General features: G+C 33.3%; 3 protein-coding genes across 3 annotated transcripts in view; all 3 read right to left on the reverse strand.

Annotated features, from left to right (window-relative positions):
* The window catches only part of LOC145330225 (ankyrin repeat domain-containing protein 13C), a 526153-nt gene that overhangs the window by 316466 nt on the left and 184678 nt on the right, over positions 1-25009 (reverse strand). The gene's annotated exons all lie outside the window — the stretch shown is intronic.
* Positions 1-25009, reverse strand: part of MED1 (Mediator complex subunit 1) — a 509044-nt gene that overhangs the window by 299356 nt on the left and 184679 nt on the right. The gene's annotated exons all lie outside the window — the stretch shown is intronic.
* On the reverse strand, positions 7972-23975 carry LOC145330217 (uncharacterized). The gene is made up of 4 exons (XM_080174826.1): positions 23938-23975; positions 20918-20974; positions 18213-18313; positions 7972-8885 (listed from the first exon to the last, which is right to left on the reverse strand). Exons 2-4 carry the CDS (start codon positions 20957-20959, stop codon positions 8114-8116), a joined length of 915 nt encoding a protein of 304 aa, XP_080030952.1. The 5' UTR covers positions 20960-20974; positions 23938-23975; the 3' UTR covers positions 7972-8113.

Raw genomic sequence — 25009 nt, forward strand, 5'->3', positions numbered from 1 at the left:
GATTTTATTAAATTCACATAAGTTAGGACACATCCTTTTGGGTTAAGGCATTTTCCCTACTCTATCTATTTATATCGCGCACCTGACATAGCAGCAATAAGTATCTACCCCCTTCCCGACAACAAGCCCACAGTGAAGGATCATAATATTGGTGCCAAAGGGCATTTTTTAAAATTTCATATATATCTATAATACAAAGTAGAACGATGTCTGTCTGTCTGTCCCTTAAGATCTCGGTAACCACTGAACCAATCGGATTCTACTCTTCAGTGTATTGGTAGTATTGGTCCTGTGGTGGTTTTAAGCTATTTTCTTGGGGGGTGGGACACCCCCAACCCCCAAAAAACAAAAAAATCCCCTCCCCCCATTTTTTTTTTTTGAAGATTTCGTTGGTCCTTTATGTTTTGTAGAAGATTTCCTTGGGGTTCTCCTGAACAGGGTAGCTTCTCATAAGTCCCGGGAAGGTTTACAGTATATGGGGGAGGGTACCACCAACCTCCCAAGAAAAATCGCCCCTAGAAAAAAATACCCCTTCCCCCAAAAAAAACAAAACAATTTTTTAACTAAAAAAAATAAAAAAATACGTTCGTCTTTAGGAAATTTCGAATTAAGTTGGACGGATTATTGTGTATGATATTACATCTAGGGGTATACACTTCTTTCTCTTTGTCTGTATGTTGTACCGAGGTTTGGTCCCATAAAAACTTTAAAATTACACTACTCTTTGGAAGTCTATATATTCTAATGTTAAGGTAGGAAAGTACGTTATTTTACGTTGACTGAAAGGTAGCAAAGAATATTTTTAGTAGTTGGGGAGGAAGGGGGGGGGGTTATTTTTACTCTTGAAAGGGATGGTGGTACCCTTCCTCAAATAGTTATAAATCTTTCTAGGACCTCTGAGAGGCTACATTGAAAAGGAAAACCATATCAGTTCAGCTTTTAGCATGATCCTTCGGTAAGTACAGTCAGTCAGTCAGAAAGACGAGCACATAGACTTTTATAAAAGGTTCAATGTATTTTATTGTTCTTTTGTCATCCAAAAAGTTGCTAGCTATTTTGATAAAGTTATTCATAATTAAAAATTACATGCAATTAAATCTTTGTACCTTTTTCTCAAAGTCCTACAGTTCTACAATAGTGCACTTTTTATGGACCAAAAAGCTTTTAACTTTTGAGCTTTGACTTGCAATTGAATGTTTATGTAATTCTGAAGCAGTATGTAATAATAGAAATTGCCATAGTGATTTCTCGATTAGAGTAAAACACTAGAAAGAGAAAGGGCTAAACAACTGTATCTCCCTATCGCATTAACCTTGTACAACCTTTCTATTGCGTCATTGAAAATCAACCAATGGTGTCGCATATAAGCCAAGTAGCAGAAAATAATTTAGAAGCAGACGAAAAAGGTCTTTGGAAAAGGAAGGGAGGTAGTTGTCTGAAAGTACATCTATACTATAGATCTGTTAATTCTCGGTATAGACTTCTGGGAAAAATTACACAAATTTCACATTTCATATCATCATTTTTGTTTCTTTTTTATTGTTGTTATGTTTTGTGGGAGCAGCTGAGCGTTTAGCTAAATTCACATAATGGATATATTATTACTTGGATCCTACACCAGATTTTCATGAACTCTGATAAAGTGACACTCACAGCTGGTCAAAATAACGATACCCCACATCCATCCACTTCACCCCATCCTCTACCCTCCTGCTTGTTAAATGAACTGACCAATAAATGAGGTCCATATTAGCAACCTTTATTGATGACAATTTATTCCCTGTCAATATATCCACGTATATTTTATATTTATTATCAAGATAGAACAGAATTTTTTTTTCATAGATAATAGTATGTTTTCAAGTCTAAATATCTATTTTTTGTTGAGATAAATTTGGAGAAAAACGAAAAAAGGCCCCTAACACTGGATCTATGTAGTTTTCTGAGTTATATTTATAGATTTATTCTTTGGATATGATCGTTCTTGCTGGTTGAATAAAAGATAAAAGGAAAATGACCCCCGGGGGAATTTTGTGTAATGATTAATTATCTCCATTAGTTTTACCACAAGTAGCCACATAAGCCAGAACCATCTGTATAATCAAAGTTGAAAAGTATGAGAAAATATTCATGACTTTTTATAAAGACTTTTTAATAGCGAACCTTCTTTATTCTTTATATTTGGTAAATGTTGGCCGCTAATCAGAAGGTATAGTTATGTATTGTTATGAACTAAAAAACAAAGAATTTACAACTAGCGACTGCTACCCTAGCATCTAGGAAGGGTAGGAAAAGCAGAAAATTAGCCTAAATCATCCCAGACTTAAATAGTCCAAAACCATCCCGGGGCCCATCTAAAGCCTCCATGAAATGGAAAACTCAATTAGTTCAGTAGTAATCGAAATGTTAAAATACAGACAAAAGAAACTGGATCAAGTCAAGCTGAGTGTGCCAATGGCAACAAGTAAAACAGAGCGTGCCAATATTCCCCCTAGTCAAGTAGAGTATGCCAATATTCCCCCAAGTAAAACATAGTATGCCAATATTTCATCAAGTAAAGCATAGTATGCAGCTTATCAAACAAAGCAGCATGACAAAAAAATAAAAAAAAGATGAATTTAACATATTTTCCGATTTATATTATAATAATGCAACCTACAAATTTACTACTTTATGTACGTAAAATATATAAACTAGCAGTGCGTCCCTAGCATCTAGGAGCTCTTTATTCCATGTAGTAGAAAAGTTACAAAAATTAGCCTAAAACCATTAAAATTTCAAAATAAAGATAATCGATGGACTGATATGGTTCTTCCTTGAATGAAGCTTATTATTGGTCCTTTAAAATACCATGATTTTGTTACAATAGTTATTCTTTTTAAAACCTAAATGTAAAGGGAGATTTTCAGCTCTCTCCTTCCCTCAAATGCCGCTACAGACAAGTAAAGCAGAGTATGCTAATATTACGCCAAGTAAAGCAGCGTGTGCCAATTTTTCCCCTAGTCAAGTAGAGTATGTCAATATTCCCCCAAGTCAAGTAGCGTGTGCCAAAACAGGCTATTGGCATACTCAGCTTGACTTGATCCAAGAAACTTACTATCCTATTATACAAAGTAGTAAGCGTTTTTGTCTGTCCCGAAGGATCTCGCTTACCGCTGAACCGATATTGTTCTCCTTTACACTGAAGCTTCTTATAAATCCTAGGAACTATTTTTTGGGGAGGGTGTCTTCACCCCCTCCCCTCCCCCCCAAAAATATTTTAGTCTTTTGAAACTCAAATTTGAAACTTCCCTCCTTCCCTAAGTGCGCCTAGAGGGCGTAGCCGCTAGTTTTTTATATAGTACTAACTGCTGCGCCATTAGCAACTAGGGGCTCTATATTCGAAGGGACATAAAGGACAGAAAAATAGCCTAAAACTATACAGTAGACATGTTTATAATAACAAAATAGCCTAAAACTATTCCGGGACCTAAATGAATAACTCAATTGGTTGAGAATTTATCGAAATTTTAAACTATAGGCAAACAAAAACTTACTACTACTTTAAATGATGGGATAGTAAGTTGAAAAGTATAATTATTTCTTTCTTAATTTAAAATTAAAACTAATTAAAAGAATATAAACAGAACAGTAAATGTCACTCCTAAAACGCTACCATTTAAAAAGTGCATAAATTTATTTCTTTTTTCCCGTTTTGTTTTAATTTAAACGTTTTTAACCATTTTTTTTAATCGCTGTGGTTTTAAGTTAGCAGCTTCTCGATAACTAGGGTCACGTTTTGTACATTAGTAGATTTTAAAAGACAAGTGAGTCAGCATCCATAAAAATGAAGCTTAACAAATCAGTCAGACAAACGAACATTTACAAAGTAACAACTCATTTAATATTAAGTATCGCGCTGTTTACTACAGTAGTTCCCAAAGTTTTATAACATTGTTTTATTCGTTGGGTTAACAAGTTTGGGTACTTTTATTATATATTAATTGGTTGGTTCATTAGGTTAAGTGTCCAAGCGTTTCAACCAATTATTGCAATCTTCATAAGGCTATTTTTTGTGTACCATCATTGGGGATATATATCAATTTATTGGCCATTGTCTTATCCCTTTAGATCTCTGAGTTTTTGTAAAGGGTAGCCCTATATCTTTAACCCTTTACAGTCGGGCCCCTTGCTGCACCTTAATCGGTCGGGGGGGGGGGGGGCGTTCAACGCCCCCCCTTATTATCTCAGTTCCTATTAAAGCTAGAGGGCTAAATTTTTTTGTGCACGTACCCTGTTTAATAATGAATTTCCGACCTTTTATAAGTCTAAGTCAATTTTCGCTTCCTTCACCCTTTTATTTAACAACCTTTGTTTTTAGGTCTTTTTTACTTAAAAATTTCAAACGGCTGTAATTTTCTTATTTTTGAAGCTAGAAGAAAATTTTTTTTCTAGGAAATGTTTATATTTAGGTAAATTTTACATTAGAATTATCAAAACATAAATTTCATAAATTGATATTCATATTAAGTAAGACTAAAGAAACCACTCCACATTTTCAATAAGCAAAACCAAGAAAAGTTTTAAATATTAAGGCGGGGCTTTAAGTCAGCTATTACCTTAAACTGTTATCTTTATATTAAATAGCGTTTAACCATACCAATATAATTTTATTTTGTTAAATTAATTGATAAAAGAATAAAAGATTTAAAGAGATAGTTATTTTCGCATCATGTTATGGACAGCTTTCCGCAGATATTAAACTGGTTTTGAATCTCTACTGGAAATAAACTTATGAAGAGGCTATGCATTAAATCAAGGATGACAACATCCATAAATGCAAAGTTTTGAAACGGTATGGCAAACGATTATTAACTCTTGTAAAGTGTCAGAATTTAATATAAGTATAAAAGTTTTGACAAAATTATACGTAAATCTGTTCCAAAACTTCTTAAATACAGAATACTGTTTAAGGACGTATATTTACATATCTAGGACATGATTATAGATATGCTTCCCTTATAATATTGTACCGTATTGAAATAGGAATCAGTAATCCAAAAATCAGATCGATCGGATGATTATATTATATGAAAAATTATTGTTGAAAAAGTTAAAAATCAACATGTTTAAAATGGAAGTACGGACATTCTGAAAACGATTATAGAGTTGCTACGCTTTCAAAATCGTACCTAACCACTACAGGAATCATCATGCAAAGTTTGAAATCTATAGGACAATTCTAACATGCTGGATTACGGATGTATGGACGGAAGTACGGACGGATGGACCGACCCTAATTATAAAAAAGCTACGCGTTGAAAAAATGAATGTGGTCCCCCCACATTTACACCATTCAAAGTGTTTTCTTTTCTCAATACTTCTTTTTCTTTGGGGTGTTCCATTACGTTCGCAAAAAGTATCCGAGTTGCAAATTATTAACAAAGCGCAAAGCTAATATCCTAATTTTATTTCGTCAAACATCCCTTATACCCTTTATTTGCTACTAACAACTACGCCCCTGAAGGCCTCTAGGGGCCTTTGAGTGATAGGGGGGGGGGGGGTTGAAGTCGACCCCAACACTTTCAATCGTAGTTTTAGGAACCCTCCCCAAAAATATTTATAAACCTTCACAGGACCTATAAGAAGCTAAATTGTAAAGGAGAACCATATCGGTTCAGTGGTTAGCCTTAGAAACATACACAGACAGACACACAAAGATCCTGTTACTTTATTATAAGGACTAGCGGTTTCGCCCCTAGCCTCTAGGGGCTTTGCCCCAAGGGGTGATAAAAAAAATTAAGGCGAAATTCGTTAAAGGACCAAGGAAATCTTAAGCAAAAAAAAAAAAAAAAAAAAAAAATGGGGGGGGGATTTTTTGTTTTTTGGGGGGTTGGGGGTGTCCCACCCCCCAAGAAAATAGCTTAAAACCAGCACAGGACCAATAGGTATATACCCTGAAGAGTAGAATCAGTGGTTACCGAGATCTTAAGGGACAGACAGACAGACGGACAGACAGACATCGTTCTACTTTGTATTATAGATTGTGAATTTATTGCGAATATGTAAAAATTTGCATTTTGCGGAAATGATCTGGCAATCTTTTTGTGAATTTTTCAAATAATTTTCGCACGATATCTGCGCTTTAAATCATTTTTTTCAATAAATTTTACATCTTGCTTTGGTGCATAATTATTTTTTTGTTGCTATTGCAAAACTACTCATCAAGTCAAAGCATTTTGTAGGATTAAGCTTTATAATATTTTGATGATAGTTAATGTTAATATTATCATCCCCTTAAAACTTTGCGAAACCGATTAGAATCGGTTCTCAGCCATACCAAAAAATCATGTATAGCATCGTATTACAGACAATTTTCCACGAGTATTAAAATAAAATCATAACAAAACTAGTTTTTATCTTATTGTATTTCATTTTAATAGCCGCGGAAACTATTCTAGTAATTACATAGACAGTATGATCAATATTTAGCTACTATAAAAATCATTCTAAATTCATAAATATTAAATGCATTGAGAAGTTTTTTTTATTTAAACCAACTGAATTAGTTAAAGATCGTGGCCTACATTGCATTGGTTATAATCGTTCTTGGTTCATCTATCTAAGTATAGGGTGTACAAAATCTTTGTTCGTTAAATGGATATAGAATATGCGTGGATATTATGACAGTTGAAAAATTGCCATCTATTTAGTCTGCTAACATTGACATTTATAAAGCAATTTCTAGAATGGCTTCGAAACCGGTGTATATCCGCTGAATTAGAACCGAGTCTCAGCCGTACTGAAAAATCATGTATAGCATCTCACTAAAATAAAATTCATAAAGTTAACCAGCTTTTTAGACTGGGCCTTCGGCACTTTAGGGGCAACAAAAACGGTTTATAATTTTAATAACCGCGGAAAGCTGTCTATAATACGACGCCTTAAATACCTATTCAATATGTCTAATCATGGATTGCTTTTCCTACATGATTACATGATTGAAATATTTTAAATCGCCGAATAAGTTAATTGGAAGTATAGGACAATGACTGTTTGATTTCCCATTGATTCATCCATTTTTCCCTGTCAAAACAAGGATGACAACATCAGGAATAAGGTATAACCAACAAGCAAAATAAATCTAAAATAATATTTGGGGGGAAAATGGAGAGGTCGTCAATTTTACGATGTGTTGCCCCCCAACGACAGCTGAAAAACACGTATAGGTTTCGTGATTTTTTTCCGAATTAATTTCGTTATTGGTATAAGCTGTGACAACATCCATAAAAGCGAAGCACTGAAACAGTAGGAAAACGGACATTAACACTTGTATAGTGTCAGAACCGAATAATCAGAATATAGATATAAAAGAGTCGAAGCAAAATTATAATTAAATTTGTTAAAAAACTGCTTGATACAGGAAAATATTTATGGACATACTTACATTTTTAGGACTTGATTATAGAGTTGCTTTGCTTATAAAATTATACTTTGTTGTCCCAGGAATCAATATACCAAAAATCAGATCAATCGGATAATTAGATCACATAAAAATTCATTGTTAAAAAAGTAAAAAAAGTCAACATGTTTAAAATGGACGTACGGACATTTTAGTAATGATTATAAAGTTGCTACGCTTTCTAAATCGTACCTAACTACTAAAGGAATCACCATGCAAAGTTTGGAATTGATTGGAAAATTCTAACATGCCTAAATAAACGAAAAAAGCTATTCATTACGGACGGACGTACGGCTAGACCGACCCTAATTATAGAAAAGCTTCGCTTTAAAAAAAATACAATTTATTACAAAACTTTGTGTTTTTTTAAACTATCTTTTTTTTCTTCTTACCTATTTTGAATTTATTTAATAGCTCAAACAACGAACGGTGTTTCAGAGAGTAACAAAAAATTTATTTTAACATTCTGCAAAATATTCTAAATAACTGTTTTGTTCTATTTATTTATATAGTTTATGACACACATAACAAATAATAATAATTATCATGTTTTTTTTACATTTCTATTACAAAACAGCTCTATATATTCATTTTGCAATTTAAAAGGTTGTTTAGCTAAGAATCTAGAAATCAAAGAATTATACTACTTATATTTCTACTAAAAGATAATTTTTAATCAGAATAATCATCATAATATTGATAGTTACAATAATAATATTTCTTAAATTCAAGTATTTCAAGATTTGGTGTCTTGATATTGTTTATTTCATCTTCACTTAGATTTCTACTTTCTTTCACCTTTAATTCAGTAAGAGTTTCTTTGCATGAATTAATCAATGCTAGGACAGCCCACTTATTGAAAATTCTCTCTAGATGAAGTACTTTAAGATTTGGAAACTGAATACTCTTGATAACAGCTACATTTTCAACATCAATATTCACCAACCTTAATTCTGTGAGAGTTTCTTGGCATGACTCAATCAATGCTAGGACAGCCCACTTATTGAAAATTCTCTCTAGATGAAGTACTTTAAGATTTTGAAACTGAATACTCTTGATAACAGGAAAATTAATGTCTACCATCTTTAATTCAGTGAGAGTTTCTTTGCATGACTTAATCAATGCTAGAACAACATTTCCAGCTAAAATGCTTTTTAGATGAAGTACTTTAAGATTTGGTAACTGAATACTGTTGATAACAGCCACATTTAGAACATTCATTTCTTTCAACTTTAATTCAGTAAGAGTTTCATTACATGACTTAATCAATTCATCAGCTGAATGTAAAAACCAAAGGTCAAGATTTAGTTTAATATCAAGTCCGTAAGGTCTCTTCATAGCAACTTCAAGAGTTCTTTGAATCTCAACAAAGTCCCGCCTTGTTATTTCTATTTGGTAGGTTCCAAAAAGCTGTTTAAATTCATTTGATACTCTCTCAAAAAACCTAAATTAACAGGATTAGTTTTTCCTAAAACATGACCACATTCCTCCCCTATCCCCTATTATTTACTGAATGGAGGGAGGGTTACCTATAAAACATATTTGAACAAGGATGACAACATCCATAAAAGCGAAGCTCTGAAACGGTAGGACAAACAGACATTAACACTTGTATAATGTCAGAACTGAATAATCAGAATGCGAATATATAAGAGTCAAAGCAAAATTGTAAGTAAATTTGTTGAAAAACTGCTTGATATAGGATAATGATTATGGACATACTTACTTTTTTAGGACTTGATTATAGAGTTGCTTCGCTTATAATATTGTACTTTGTTGTCCCAGGAATCAGTATACCAAAAATCAGACCAATCGGATAATTAGGTCACATACAAATTTGTTGTTAAAAATGTAAAAAATTAAACATGTTTAAAATGAACGTACGGACAATCTGGTAATGATTATAGAGTTGCTACGCTTTCTAACTCGTACCTAACTATTACAGGAATCACCATGCAAAATTTAAAATCGATAGGACAATTCTAACATGCCTAAATTAACGAAAAAAGCTATTTAAAAAAGTAAAAAAAATCAACATGTTTAAAATGGACGTACGGACATTTTGGTAATGATTATAGAGTTGCTACGCTTTTTAAATCGTACCTAACTACTAAAGGAAGCACCATGCAAAATTTGAAATCGATAGGACAATTCTAACATGTCTAAATTAACGAAAAAAGCTATCCGTGACGGACGTACGTACGGACGGACGGACGTACGGACCGACCCTAATTATAGAAAAGCTTCACTTTTAAAAATAGGGGAACTCAAGAAAATATATCCCCCCCCCCCTCTCTAAGGATGTCCAACCTTAAATTTTTATATTTTACATTTTGGGGAGGGGGAGTATTAAAATGAAGTATTGAACATTATCTAGCTCCATAAATGGATCTTCTAGAGCAATACTTATTTCAGCAGTTTCAGTTTCAAATTTGTTTCATAGCAATAGAAAATCCGTCTTATTGGCATTTAGGAGGTTGGGGCGTTTAAAGCCTTTGGGTTAGAGGGGGGGGGGGGGCGGGGTGATTTCCACAATTGCCTCTTAGTTACGCACACCACTGATTACTGTCCTTTAGTTGTCAGACATTTAAAATTCAAAACTTTTAAGTTTGACAAATCGAAAGTCTAACGATAAAAATGGCCCAGATATATAACATTTATATAGACAAAATTAGCTTGTTATAAATTAAATTAATAGACGAACAGTCCGAGTAATTTTAGAAGTAAATGTGTTACAGAAGGGGGGGGGGTTAATGCAACCATCTCGTAATCAATGTATAAATTAGGGTTGGGCCGGATATCCGGTGTGGCCGGATATCCGGCCGGATACCGGATATTGAAACTATCCGGCCGGATATCCGGCAATATAATCTTTTATATTTTACAACAAAAATCTCTGGTTTTTTTTAATCTTCAATGGCTTTAATTTTCTTTTTATTGAAGCTAGAAGAACAATTTTTTCTGAATATGTTTATGTAAATTTTATATTAGAAATCTCAAAACATAAATTTGGGCGGTGGTAGCATTACTCGGCAGCTGCCAGCCGCAAACCGACGGTTGGCAGGTAAATGGCAACAGATTTTATGAAATTGTAATATGTCATGAAGATATATAAAAAAGCCTAAGTTTAAAATTTGAAATCTTCAAGTAAAAATTTGCGGTCACAGGAACTGTTTAAAGATATCTGGAGACCTGGAGGTTCAGGACTTACAGGATTATACCTGGAACCTGAAATCGACTTGAACACCTATATTACATATGAGGATGTACGACTATAGGATATTTTAATATTAAATAACATGAAATGCTTTGTTTAAGTAAAAAAATATTTTTACTTTTTACCTAAATGACCTTACCAGATTTGCTAGTATCATATGCCCGCCAGGAAGGAGGTATTAAAAAAATTTCAACTCTCAGTTATGTGTCATACCCATATTTCGAAGGCCACTCAGTTATAGCCCTCTACCTTTTATTCACAGAAAATGGGATAGAAAAAAATCAGAGGGGGGCACAGTGGGTTTTTTGGCTGATTTGGGGATTTTTTAACTTTATGAGTCACAAATGCCAACAAAAGCTTATTCTATGTAAAAATAAAGTTAAAACCTTTCATATACAGGTTATAGCTTATGTAATATAACATATTATATACATATTATTGTGATTTTAATAAGAAAAATGTCCCTAGAACTAATCTACTCATATGGTTAAAAAGTCGAAATTTCTTATATTATTCTGTTAAAAAGAAAATTTTTTTAACATCGACTTAGACCTCAATTAAAACTTTTGGAGAGTTTTTAAGGTGTACATATATGATTAATATACATATTATATGCTTTCAATAAATAGTATACAGGGCTCGGCAGCTGCGCATCAGCTGTGACTAAGCTGTAAATTTTAACCCATTTTGATGCTTTAAAAGATCTTTGATACGAGGGATTGTCATACTTGGGTCAGGTTCGACCTTTTAGTTGACATTTAAAATTGTAATAGGTTTGCCTGAGGTATACAGGCTGCCGAGCCCTTTAACAATGTCCTTAAAAATTATCGTGTAATTATTCAGTTTTTCAACAAAGAAGTTGTATCAACTTTTTTTTTTATAGCTAGCCGGTTCTTTTAGTAAGTAGTAGATGTAAAATTTTTCATAGAATTCAAATATGCAATCGGTTTTTTTGTAGACCTCTTATTTTTTAAGTAATTTAAGTTTTTTAAAAAAATAATTAAGTCGGTTTTAAGGTACTAAAACGCAACAAAATAAAAGAAGAAAATGGTCAGTAAGAACAAAAATAGTAAGATCTTTAATTTGACACCTTACTTTTAAAATTCTGTTGAGTAATTATTGAAAAAATCTATTTTTTTAACCTCGGTATAATAAAAACTTTAGACCTAAATATTTTCTCAAACAGACATAAAAAACATGGGTTCATATATACCATTAGAATCAGAAAAATATTACGAATCCATTGTAAGCAAAATTGAAAAAAATTAAAAAATTAAAAAATTACAGAAATGGCCAATTATTTTTTTTGTTCAGACAACACTATTGTTTTCCCTTTTTTACCCCCTCTTTACCCCCTCTTTACCCCCTTCCCATTTTTATACTCAATTGAAGAATTAAGACGTTGCCTGTACAACATAATATGATATTTTCATATAATTCCTTTTATTGTAGTTTATATACTATATTGTAAACTTTTTTTTTCAATTTTGCTTACAATGGATTCGTAAAATTTTTCTGATTCTAATGGTATATATGAACCCATATTTTTTTATTTGTGAAATAATAAAATTAAGTTCAAAGTTTTTATTCTCGTGGGTTTAAAAAAATCGATTTTTTCAATAATTACCTGACAGAATTGAAAAAGTAAGGTGTCAAATTAAAGATCTTACTATTTTTGTTCATAATGACCATTTTCTTTCTTTTTTTTGTTGCATTTTAGTACCTTAAAATCGACTTAATTTTTTTTTTTTAAAACTTAAATTACTTAAAAAATAAGAGGTCTACAAAAAAACCGATTGCATATCTGAATTCTATGAAAAATTTTACATCTACTACTTACTAAAAGAACCGGCTAGCTATAAAAAAAATAGTTGATACACCTTCTTTACTTACAATTCTGTTAAACTTTTATACATTTGTGTTCTAATTATTTATTTATGACAATTTATAAATGTTAATATCCGTTTGTCCCACCGTTTCAGAGCTTCGCTTTAATGGATGTTTTCATCCTTGTTATTTTCAAATTTTAATAGTTGGATGGAGAGTTTAAGTAATACCTACAGTAAATGAATGTGGATTCATGAACTACTATTAAATTTAGAAAACCAAGGCCATTGAAAGGAAATAACAATATAAATCAAGTATTTTAAACAAAGTTAAAGGACTGACATAAAAAAATAGTGGCTTATAAATCAAATTTAATTGAAATGTTTCAGAAATACAGAAAGGAAGACATACACACATTTATAAAAATTGAGCAGCTTTGTTCCTAAAACTATTCATAATAATCATTGTATATATATTTTCAGTATATCCTATAATATAAAGCTTTTTTTGTGTGCAGTGAAGGATCTCACTCAACACTGAACCGAAATGGTTCTTCTTTAGAGGGAAGCTTCTTATAGGATGGTTTTTATAAATAAGCCTGAGTATTGTTTTAAGCTATTTTTCTGCCCTTCTATATCCCTTCGAATAACCTAGATGCTAGGGGCACAGACGTTAGTTTTATATAGTGTAGATTACCATCAATGAGGTAAATCTTTACCCCCTCCCTAGATATACCACACTTTTCTGGGATCTTGCCAGATCAAGTATCAACTGTGGGGAATACCAAAGGATGACTCCATGCAAAATTTGAGCCTGATCCGGCCAAAACCGGCCGTGATTTTTATAACCGGTTTTTAGGGGGTATCTGTAAATCGATTCAGCTGGAGCAAAACCGGTTGGAGGTACAAAAAATTTTACTTCACATGAAATTTAGCCAATGTAATTGCCTACAAAAATGTACTTCATCATCAACTTGATTGGACAACTCTTTCCCCTCCTAAATGTCCATTAAAATCTCGGAAACGGCAAAAATCGCCAAAAATCACGCCTTCGGCGGCGAATAACGGCTAAACGGTCAGCCGGAGGCGAATTAAACATAAGTAAAGAAATGTCTGCCTCAAAAAGTTGTTCAACATCAAAGAGATGCTTGAAGTCTCTAAAACGACTCCTTCCCCTCCTTTAAGGGGAAAAACTGAAAAAACGTGATTTTCAAAAGTATGACCACTTCGTGGGTGTGGGGAGCACTGAACCCGTCACCCCAGGGTCACCAAATATAAAGTCAATTTTTAGGCCATTTTTTGCGGTTTTTGGCCTGTCACGCCCAAACGGTTTGAGATAATCTCACGGGACCTTTTGCCCAACCTAAGTCTGGTTATTTGTGAGGTCTAGGGAAAAAAATCAGACTTACGGTAAAGATTATAATAATAATCTTTACACAGAAAAATGGCACAAGGTGAGGGTTTGAGGGGGCAAAATGAGCCAACCAGCGATTTTTGACGGCGCGCAGCAACGTCGTGCTTCATCCAATCCGGGATTTTTTCTTTCTTAGACCTCACAAATAACCAGACTTAGGTTGGGCAAAAGTTCCTGTGAGATTATCTCAAACCGTTTGGGCGTGACAGGCCAAAAACCGCAAAAAATGGCCTAAAAATTGACCGGCCTGTCATTTCATCAAAGAAATCCAACAAAAAATCACAATTTGAAATTTTAATTAATTAATAACTTTTTTCTCATAAGAGATAATGACACAAGACTTTCACTTGGTTAAAATTCAGCATTGTGGGCCGCCTAGACTTTATATTTGGTGACCCTGGGGTGACGGGTTCAGTGCTCCCCACACCCACGAAGTGGTCATACTTTTGAAAATCACGTTTTTTTCAGTTTTTCCCCTTAAAGGAGGGGAAGGAGTCGTTTTAGAGACTTCAAGCATCTCTTTGATGTTGAACAACTTTTTGAGGCAGACATTTCTTTACTTATGTTTGATTCGCCTCCGGCTGACCGTTTAGCCGTTATTCGTCGCCGAAGTCGTGATTTTTGGCGATTTTTGCCGTTTCCGAGATTTTAATGGACATTTAGGAGGGGAAAGAGTTGTCCAATCAAGTTGATGATGAAGTACATTTTTGTAGGCAATTACATTGGCTAAATTTCATGTGAAGTAAAATTTTTTGTACCTCCAACCGGTTTTGCTCCAGCTGAATCGATTTACAGATACCCCCTAAAAACCGGAAAAAAACGGTTTTTTATAAAAATCACGGCCGGTTTTGGCCGGATCAGGCTCAAATTTTGCATGGAGTCATCCTTTGGTATTCCCCACAGTTGATACTTGATCTGGCAAGATCCCAGAAAAGTGTGGTATATCTACCCCTCCCCCCCCAAAAAAAAGCTGTATCTAAAATTACAGCGAAGCTTTTCTATAATTAGGGTCAGTCCATACGTCCCTGTGTCCGTAACATTAGCTTTTTCGTTAACTTAGGCATGTTAGAATTGTTCTATTGATTCCTGTATTAGTTCTGTACGATTTGGAAAGCGTATCAACCCTATAATCATTACCAGAATGTCCATACGTTTATGTTGATTTTTAACTTATATTATAAGTACAATATTATAAGCGAAGCATCTCTATAATCAATTCCTAACAATGTCCGTATACCCTTAAACAGTATCTTATATTTAAGAACTTTTGCAACAAATTTAGGCAAAATTTTGACAAAACTTATTTATATATATTTTACATATTCACGCTCTACAAGAGTTAATGTTCGTCTGTCACCCAGTTTCAGAGCTTTGCTTTTATGAATGTTATCATCCTTGTTCAAATATAAATCAACTGGTTGTCAGACCATTACCGATAGACTGAAGGACTTAGTAATTATAATCTGAATGCTTCTTAGTATGGTAATAAAGTCCTTTAAATAGCAGCCAAGAAATTCACGTTTTCCCTAATACTGTTTCTAACGGACAGATGTACCGACAGACGGACGTATCATTTACAGAATAGCTTCGCTATTAAAAATGGAAAGATAACCTTTAAAGATTAAATATGTGTGTTATTGAATTATATCAATTTTTCGTATTTTGACTTCATAATGGTATTTAATTTATATTAATACAACTTCACAGTATCTATTTTCTAAGCTGGATTTCTCATTTGGGGCTATGAGTTGCCAAGAGTTATGAACTAATCTTGAATTATGAATACTTGAATTTAATCAGGGCCTAAATAACATTTGGCAACTCGTAGCCCCAAGTGAGAAAAAGCTTTAAACGTAAAAAATACATGTTATTTTAAGATGCAATATTAGGTGTTCTTGGATTTTAAATTACAGATTTATGACAACTTTTCTTATTTTTCTTTGCATTTTAAAGTAGAAACATCTGTATATATCAATGAAATATTGTTACATATCATTTAATCGGATTTTTACACCAATTTACTCTAGGAAAAAGTAGGAAAAGCAATGTATGATGATTTTAATGAAAAAATTCACTTTTTAAAAATATTCCTTTGACCAAATTCAGCAAAACGGCTGTATTTTGCCTAATTTTGTAGTATATAAAAAAAATCTGTTGCATGGCAACTTTTGAATGGTAATACTAGCCCCTGGGACATTTAACTTAAAATTGAGGAAATTTAAAAAATGACCAAAAATCCCACTGTGGGGGGGGGGAGGTATTCAACGCCACCTCCCCGCCAATCCTCCAACCGTTAGAGATTGATATTACAGATTGAGAGTAGTAATAGTTAATTAGATTTATTTACTAAGCTTTTTTTTTGTCTGTAGCAAAGGATCTTGCTAACTGCTGAACTTATAAGAAGCTTCACTCAAAGGAGAACCATATAAGTCCCAGGGTGGTTTTAGGCTGTTTAATTTTTATAAAAAAGTCGTTGTAAGGTTTTAAGTTATTTTTCTGCACTTTCATGTCCCTTCTAATATATATCTCTAGATACTAGGGACGCAGACGCTAGTATAATATAAAACACCAGTTAATGAAGAAATTTTTTTTGCGGGAATAGTCCCTTTCATGGCAACGCCCCTTAAAGGAAGCCTGCAAGAAATACTACGCTTTAACTACTGAAAGACTGCCACAAGTAGACCAAATACCCCAAATTTGAAGCCTTTAGCTTCTATAACAAAAAAGTTCTAGGCATTTTAAAATGTCATTTTATATACAATGAAAATTTTGAAAGAATTGCAATGCTCATGTTGAAAACTTTAAAATTAAACTACGTGGCCAAGAAACAAAATTATAAGCTTATTTTTGTCATAAATTTAGGTTTCCAGTAACTAATTATATTTTTACAATATAAATACCCATTTTTATAGTCAAAATCATTAAAAAAAATTAAGTTTTACTTGCGTTGTACCGAATGTACTGTAGCCAATCAGAAGGCTGAATCAGCTTAACAACCAATCACAGCTAAGCTTGTATTAGTTTACCCCTTTGTTTCCGCTATGATTTTCGTTTAAAAATGCAATTTAAATCGAATTTTTTTCATAGATTTTGACTAATAAATGTGGTGTTTTTATTGTAAAAATGTAATCAGTTACAGGCAATCTAAGTTTCTGACAAAGATAAGGTTATAATTTTGTGTCTACGCAACGTAATTTAATATTGTTTTTTCTTTTATGAGCATTGAAAATCTTTCAAAAATTCCATTGTACATAAAATGCTATTTTGAAATGCCTAGAACTTTTTTGTTATTGAAGCTGAAGGCTTTAAATTTTGGGTATTGGGTCTTCTTGTGGCAGTCTTTCAGCAGTTAAAGCGTATTATTTCTTGCAGGCGTCCTTTAAGGAGCAATTATTCGTATTTTCACAGTAGCGTAACTCCTATTTCTAGCCCATCGCGGGGGACTCTAATCTTGCAGGGCCAATTGCCTTACCCTGTGGGAAAATCACCTTACCAAATATAACCTAACCTAACCTAAAATAACTTATTAAAAGCAATTTAAAAAATAAAACGAATCGCCTCTTAAGGTGCGTTGCCACGAAAGGGACTATATCCTTTATTGATACTTTAATATGTAATAATTTGGCCGGTTATCCGGCCGAATATCCGGTAATTTGGCCGGATAACCGGATATATGCCGGATACCGGATATCCGGCATTTGAAATTAGCCGGATATCTGGTATCTGGCCAAAAAAATATCCGAATTTGATCTAAAATTCTGCATGAGTAATCCTTGGTATGTCTATTTTCCCTAAATCGAACAAAAAAGTTGAAAAAGTAACGGCTAACGGCTCAGCCGTTTAGCCTTTTTTTGGCTATTTTTAGGGCAAATCTGTCATAAATTACATAGGAATCAACTTTTTAAAACATATTTTTGCTTTAAATCATGTGAAATGATACAAAAACAACATTTTCAGATTTCTAGTACCAGCAACTACCGGCTAGAACTGTTTGAAAACATTTTGGAGCAGAAAATAGTATTATGTGGAAATAGGTTTCGTGATGATTTGCATTGAAAATAGCCCAAAAAATGGCTAAACTGCTGAGCCACCAGCTGTTAGCCGTTATTTTTCCAACTTTTTGTTCGATTTAGGGAAAATAGACCTACCAAGGATTACTCATGCATAATTTCAGATCGAAATTTGAATTCTAAGTGCCATTTATACATTGATTACGAGATGGTTGCATTAAACCCCCCCCCCTTTATGAAAACCAACAATAGTAATAAAAGACTAACAGAAAGCATGACTTGAAAAAAAAAGGTATTAACCTACCAAGGTGAGACCCTTCTCAGTAGTTTTATTTCCTTAACTGTTAGGAAATACAGAATCCTCCTGAAGGCCACCAGAGGAAGAGTCTTAAACTCATCAGCATCCTGTATAAAGAAACTTTGTTGAGTCTCCAGATCAGGGATAAGGGAAGGGAAACGTAGGAAAATATTATTTCAGGCCTATTTCAAGCCTAGGCCTAATAAACCAGTTTTGGGATGGCGCAGTGGTTCGCCCTTAACCCTAATGAAAAATCTGTGTGTGTGTGTGTGTAGATAAAGTATAGAATCAAATTCAGGTAGCTAGTTTAAAGTAAAAAACATAACTTTTTATAAATCTATATATTAATGGCTTTTGTTAAAATGAAGTTTTTTCTCTCCCCAAATTTTTTTATCTTTTACTTTGGTAATTTAAACTGTCAGAAAGCTATCGTTGGGTTTCCCAATTTTAGTTTGTATTATTTGCATTTTTATAATGAGTAAAAATTTTATTTTAAAATTTCATTGCTAATTAAAATTCAAAATAAATAAATAAATATGCACTTGGGTAACATTCTATCAAGTTCTTTGGATACTATAATGTAATGATATATCTGTACTGTGTTGTATTGTACAAATATTAGGGTTAAGGTGTTGTATCAATTCCGTATTAAATTTTTAAAATTCAAAATACAACATCTAATTTATAAACTATCAAATGAAAATTCATAGCTACCTTCATTCCAAAAAAAATAATCCCGTTATTTTTGTTTTTTCTATATGGCCCTTTTTTAATGTTTAACTCTAAGCAGATTTAATAATTAAACTAATGTGATCTAACACCATTTATATTTATTTTTTCGTAGCAGACAAATCATTATTTTTTCTAGAATTGTCTGCTTCTAAAATTTCCGCCAATTGGTGATTGGTTGATACAAAACAGGCCGATTCTTATTGGTTTAGAGCAATAGCTACTTGGGAGCGTCCACCAGATTGATAGGAATTTGTAATAGTTGCAATATCCCTTTAGAATCTAGGCCGGGACCTAATTAATGGCCAGGTTTCCTATCCCTTATCCCTGCTCCAGATACTGCCGTAAAACAATTCTTTACCTGTGGGACTCTATACCTATTCCGGCGAGGCTCTTCAAGCCTTAAAGGGCGAATATAGGTTGGATATGATATGAGCTTATATCAAAGGTGCAAGTATATACATTATGAATAACTCAAGCAAATAAAGATATTCCATTGGATAAGGCCGTTATAGCTAAAAACCTAGCCATTTGGGCTAATTTGTGACGTCAGAGGAGTGGTTCCCTAACATACCCATATTCACAACAGGATGCGTGTAGAGTTTGCCTAAATACTGTTGTTATTTTGCAGTACAAATAAATGAGAAAAAGGTTTTGGGAATTAATTAGGGGTAAATATACCCTCCTTTTACCTTCATACAAAATATATAAAGTAAAATATTTAAAAGTTAAAAAAACATCAAATAATGTAAAAAGTAAAAAAAAAATAATCAATAAAATTTTCTTGGAGGAAGAATGATTTCAAATCCCTATTTTTTTGTGGCTGTGTTGAAAATGCGTAATTAAGGGTGTTTATATCATCTAGATTTAATCAATTATCTTTGTACAGAAAATAAACTTTAAGACGTATTATTTACCCTAGTCAATATTCCTGACTCACTTCTACGCAAATTATCTTTACACTTTTTAAAAATGAAATAAAATAGTATTTAATCTAAAATAATAAACATTTAGATTATCATTTAAGATGTGTGCCAATGTAATAGTCAATCAAACTTAAGCAAAATAGTCAAAAAAAGTCTTGTAAAGGACTAAAATAATCGATTTTGTCAGCAATCTCATTTATTATATGTTCAATTGAAACAGAAAATTGCAAAATCTACTTAAGGATTTTTTTGAATTATTAAATTTGGCATAGATATTCTAAAAGTATGTAATGGCACCTTTGATATAAGCTCATATCATATCGAACCTATATTCGCCCTTTAAATTAACTCAACGTAAATGAATGTAATTATTTTATTTGTGGTCCAGCCTAGCTGCAATTAAGCCAAGTCATCCAAATATTGGGACAAAAATGGTTCTTGGTAAATTTTTTCCTGTATGGCCTTGAAACCAACTAATATCCACTGGATTTGAACCGGTTCTCTGTCATACTGTAATATCATATCTCATACTAGCGGCTACGCCCCTAGAGGCATCCAGGGGCACTTGAGAGGAGAAAGTCGAATTTATTAACCCAATTTCTTATTTTAGATTTTATAAGAAAAAGTAAAAAAATTGTTGGGGGGGGGGCGAATTTTTTTTTTATTGGGAGGGGTAACTGCCCCCCCCCTCATTTTTATTTTAGTTAAAAACATTAAAAAAAAAATTTCGGGGGGGGATTTTTCATATTTTGGGGGGGTTGGGGGTGTCCCACCCCCAAAGAAAATAGTTATAAACCTTTCCGGGACCTATGAGAAACTACCCTGTTAAGGAGAACCCGATCGGTTCAGCAGTTAGCGAGATCCTTCGGTACAGACACACAATCACATAGACATCCTGTTACTTTAGTATAAGGATGATATTCTAGACAATTTTCCACAAATATAAAATTAATACCAGTTTTGTCAAGGTTAAAATTTTTATTTGAATATCCGCGGAAAGTTGTCTATAATCCGACGCGATAAATAACTTTTACTATATAAGTTAAAATAACCCACCTCTAGGTGAAGAAGGAATCCTTGGTGAAGATTATCAGCCATGGCAACAAACAATACCTTAAAATCACATAAAACTATTTTTAAAAGCTTTTCTCGTATTCATTCGAATCCGGTGGATAGGAACCGGTTCTCATCCATACAAAAAAACTATGTTTAGCATCGTATTATATCCAGTTTTCTACGAATATAGAAATGTACAATCTTAAGATTAAAACCAGTTTTTTTAGCCGGTGCCTCCGGCACCTCGGGGCTAAAAAAACTAGTTTTAATCTTATAATTGTACACTCTATATCCGCGGAAAGCCGTTTATAATACGATACGAGAAATAACTATTCTCGTATTCATTCAAATTCAGTGGATAGGAACCGGTTCTCATCCATAGGAAAAAAGCTATGTCTAGCATTGTATTATATCCAGTTTTCTACGAAAATAGAAATGTACAATCATAAGATTAAAACTAGTTTTTTAAGCCGGTTCCCTCGGCACCACGGGGCTAAAAAAACTAGTTTTAATCTTATAATTGTACATTCTATATCCGCAGAAAGCCGTTTATAATAAAATACGAGAAATAACTATTCTATAATTAGGGTCGGTCCGTCCGACAGACCGTTTGTCCATACGTCCGGAACAGATAGCTTTTTACGGTAATCCTATCGATTTCAAACTTGGCAAGGTAATTCTTGTAGTAGTTAGGTACGATTTAGAAAGCATAGCAATTCTATAATCGTAACCAGAATGTCCGTATGTCAATTTTAAACATGTTGACTTTTTAACTATTTTAACAAAAAAAAATTATGTGATAAAATAATCCGATTGATCTACAAGTGTTAATGTTCGTTTGTCCTACCGTTTCAGAGCTTCGCTTTTATGGATGTTGTCATCCTTGTTTTAAAAGCTTTTCTGTAATTAGGAACGATCCATCCATCAATGATGGTTAGCTCATATCGTTAATTTAGACATATTATAATTGTCCTATAAATTTCAAACTTTGTATTGTGATATAACATTAAGGTCCTCTGAAAACTTTACCTAAAGCTGAGCTTTTCTGTAATTAGGGTCGATTTGTTCGTTTGTACGAAAAAATGATCCTACGGTAAATTTAGACATGTCCTAATTCAACTTGTTATAAAAGTTCAATTTAGATAGATATTTACCAAAAGTTTAATAATAACAAGGATGACAACATCCATAAAAACGAAGCACTGAAACGGACATTAACACTTTTATATTGTCAGAACTGAAATATCACAATATAAAGATAAAGTATAAGAGTCAAAGCAAAACTGTAAGTAAATTTGTTGAAAAACTGCTTGATTCAGGATAATGTTTATGAACATACTTACATTTTTAGGACTTGATTATAGATTTGCTTCGCTTATTACATTATACTTTGTTGTCCCAGAATCAATATACAAAAAATCAGATCAATCGGATGATTAGATCACATAAAAATTAGTTGTTAAAAAAGTAAAAAAATCAAAATGTTTAAAACGGACGTACGGACATTTTGGTGATGATTATAGAGTTACTACGCTTTCTAAATCGTACCAAACTATTAAAGGGATCACCATGCAAAATTTTAAATCGATAGAACAATTCTAACATGCCTAAATTAACAAAACAAAGCTATCCGTTACGGAGGGACGTACAGAAGGACGGACCGACCCTAATTATAGAAAAGCTTCGCTTTTAAAAACAAGGATGACATAAAAGGCTTTAAAATAAAAAGGAAGGCCAAACGGGCAGTAAAAGAACTTTAATTTGTAAGACTAAACAAAGTTTTACATATTTTTTTTAATATTTCGTTATCCTATAATATAAAGTAATAAGCATTTTTGTCTGTAGCAAATAATCTCGCTAGCCGCTGAACCGATATGGTTCTTCATTACAGTGAAACCTCTTATAGGCTCTGAGATGGTTTTAGACTATTTTTGTGCCCTCCGAATATAGATCCCCTAGATGCTAGGGGCGCAGCCGCTAGTAAATAATACAAAGTAGTATGATGTCTGTCTGTCTGTCTGTCCGTCCGTCCATCCATCTGAAACTTAAGATCTCGGTAACCACTGAACCGATCGGATTCTACTCTTGAGGGTATATACCTATTGGTCCTGTGGTGGTTTTAAGCTATTTTCTTGGGGGGTGGGACACACCTAACCCCCAAAAAACAAAAAATCCCCCCCTTAATTTTTATTCTGCTCTGATACAGGCTGCCGCAGACTATTTAGACTATTAGATTATTTTTTTTTACGAATTTTGAGAATTAGTTTTTTAAACGAGAAAATGTTTTTCTGCTGGGTAGGTGCGAAAATTTGCGATCCGTTCTGCTGGGTAAGTAATAGAAGATGTAATTATACCTCTTGGGGCAAAGCCCCTAGAGGCTAGGGGCGAAGCCGCTAGTTTAAATTACAAAGTAGAACGATGTTTTTTTTATGTTTGTACCAAAGGATCTCGCTAACCGCTGAACCGATCGGTTCTCCTTTACAGGGTAGCTTCTCATAGGTCCCGGGAAGGTTTATAACTATTTTTTTGTGGGTTGGGACACCCCTAACCCCTCCCCCCCCAAATAAAATTATTTTTCAAACTAAAACTAAAATAGTGGGGTCGACTAACGCTCAGCCCCCCATTGCCCCCACCCCCAAAGAAAAATTAAAAATGTTTCTTTTAAATCTAAAATACGAAAAATTAGGTTGATCTAACCTCTTGGGGCAAAGCCTCTAGAGGCTATGGGCGAAGCCGCTAGTTCAGGAGACAGTAAAAGAAAAATTTCAAGTTGTTGTCAAAAAAGTTAAAAATTTAGATTTAGATAGACGAACGAACTATCTGGTAATAGAGTTGCTACACTTCCTAAATCGTACCTAACTTTTATAGAAATCATCATGCAAAGTTTGAAATCGATTAGACAATTCTATTAATGTCTAACAGAGCTGATCGATACGTACGGACGGACCGACCCTAATTATAGAAAAGTATAATATTTAAAACGATTTTGTAATAGTTATTAAGATATAAAAAACAATTACCTCGTCTAGTGAATATGAAGTTCAGATGATAAATAGAGAAAGATAAAGTGAAATTATACATATTTATAACTTTTCTTATCTTTCCTTATTAAAAGTAAAGCTTTTCTATAATTAGGGTCGGTCCGTCTGTCCGAACATCCGTTATGGTTAGCTATTTTCGTTAATTTAAACTGGTTAGAATTGCCCTATCGATTTCAAACTTTGCATGATGATTCCTATAACAGTTAAGTATGATTTAGAAAGCGCAGCAACTCTATAATTATTTACAGAAAGTCCGTTTAAAACATGTTGATTTTTATACTATTTTGACAACTAATTTTTTATGTTAAGATTATCCGATTCATCTGATTTTTGGTATACTGATACTAATACAACAAGGCATAAAGTTATAAGCGAAGCATCTTTATAAATAAGTCCTAAAAATGTAAGTATGTCCTTATACAGTATCATGTATTTAGGTAGTTTTGCTAAAAAAATTACTTATAATTTTGTTTAAACTTAATGCAAGAATATTCTGCTACTGTTCTGATACTCCACAAGTGTTAATATTCGTTCTTCCATTTCAGAGCTTCGCTTTCATGGATGTTATCATCCTTGTTTGCAGAATGATTTGCAGGATGAAGCTTAAAATCAGCTGTAATTTTAAAAAGGATGACATCATTCATAAGTAACGGCACAAAAAAGCACCTCAACCCAGGGAGTAAGGGAGGGGACAATGGATCGAATATTCAATTTTTAGGAGTCTCAGACTTTGGGGACTGGCTTAAAGGGAATGTGCAAGAATTTAGCAGTTTCTGACTGAGTTTGGGGACTTGCGCATAGAATGCCGCTACTCGTTATGTGTGTTTTGAATATTGCAGACGGGGAGAAGGGATAAGGGAAGTGGGGGGGAGGGAAATAAACACTCGTTGTGTTAGTTTGGAATGTAGCTGACGGGGAGAAGGGAGGTGGGGGCAAGGGAAATAAACAGAATAAAAAGGGGCAGTCATATTCTTGCTAGCAGCTGGCCGGGTCCAATAATCTTTTAATATAAAAATCACACCAAAAAACCTCAATATATTTCATCAAAAAC

This window comes from Acartia tonsa, chromosome 10 (assembly GCF_053477335.1).
Source record: "Acartia tonsa isolate MP-2025a chromosome 10, ASM5347733v1, whole genome shotgun sequence".
NCBI lineage: Eukaryota > Metazoa > Arthropoda > Copepoda > Calanoida > Acartiidae > Acartia > Acartia tonsa.

Bases quoted from the DNA above. Each gene is read 5' to 3' on its own strand.
- LOC145330217 (XM_080174826.1), bottom strand. From the start codon at position 20,959: ATGGCTGATAATCTTCACCAAGGATTCCTTCTTCACCTAGAG. The intron at 18,314-20,917 runs GTGGGTTATTTT...TTCTTTATACAG, and splicing joins GATTCCTTCTTCACCTAGAG to GATGCTGATGAGTTTAAGAC. The intron at 8,886-18,212 runs GTAGGTTAATAC...CTGTTAATTTAG, and splicing joins CTGAGAAGGGTCTCACCTTG to GTTTTTTGAGAGAGTATCAA.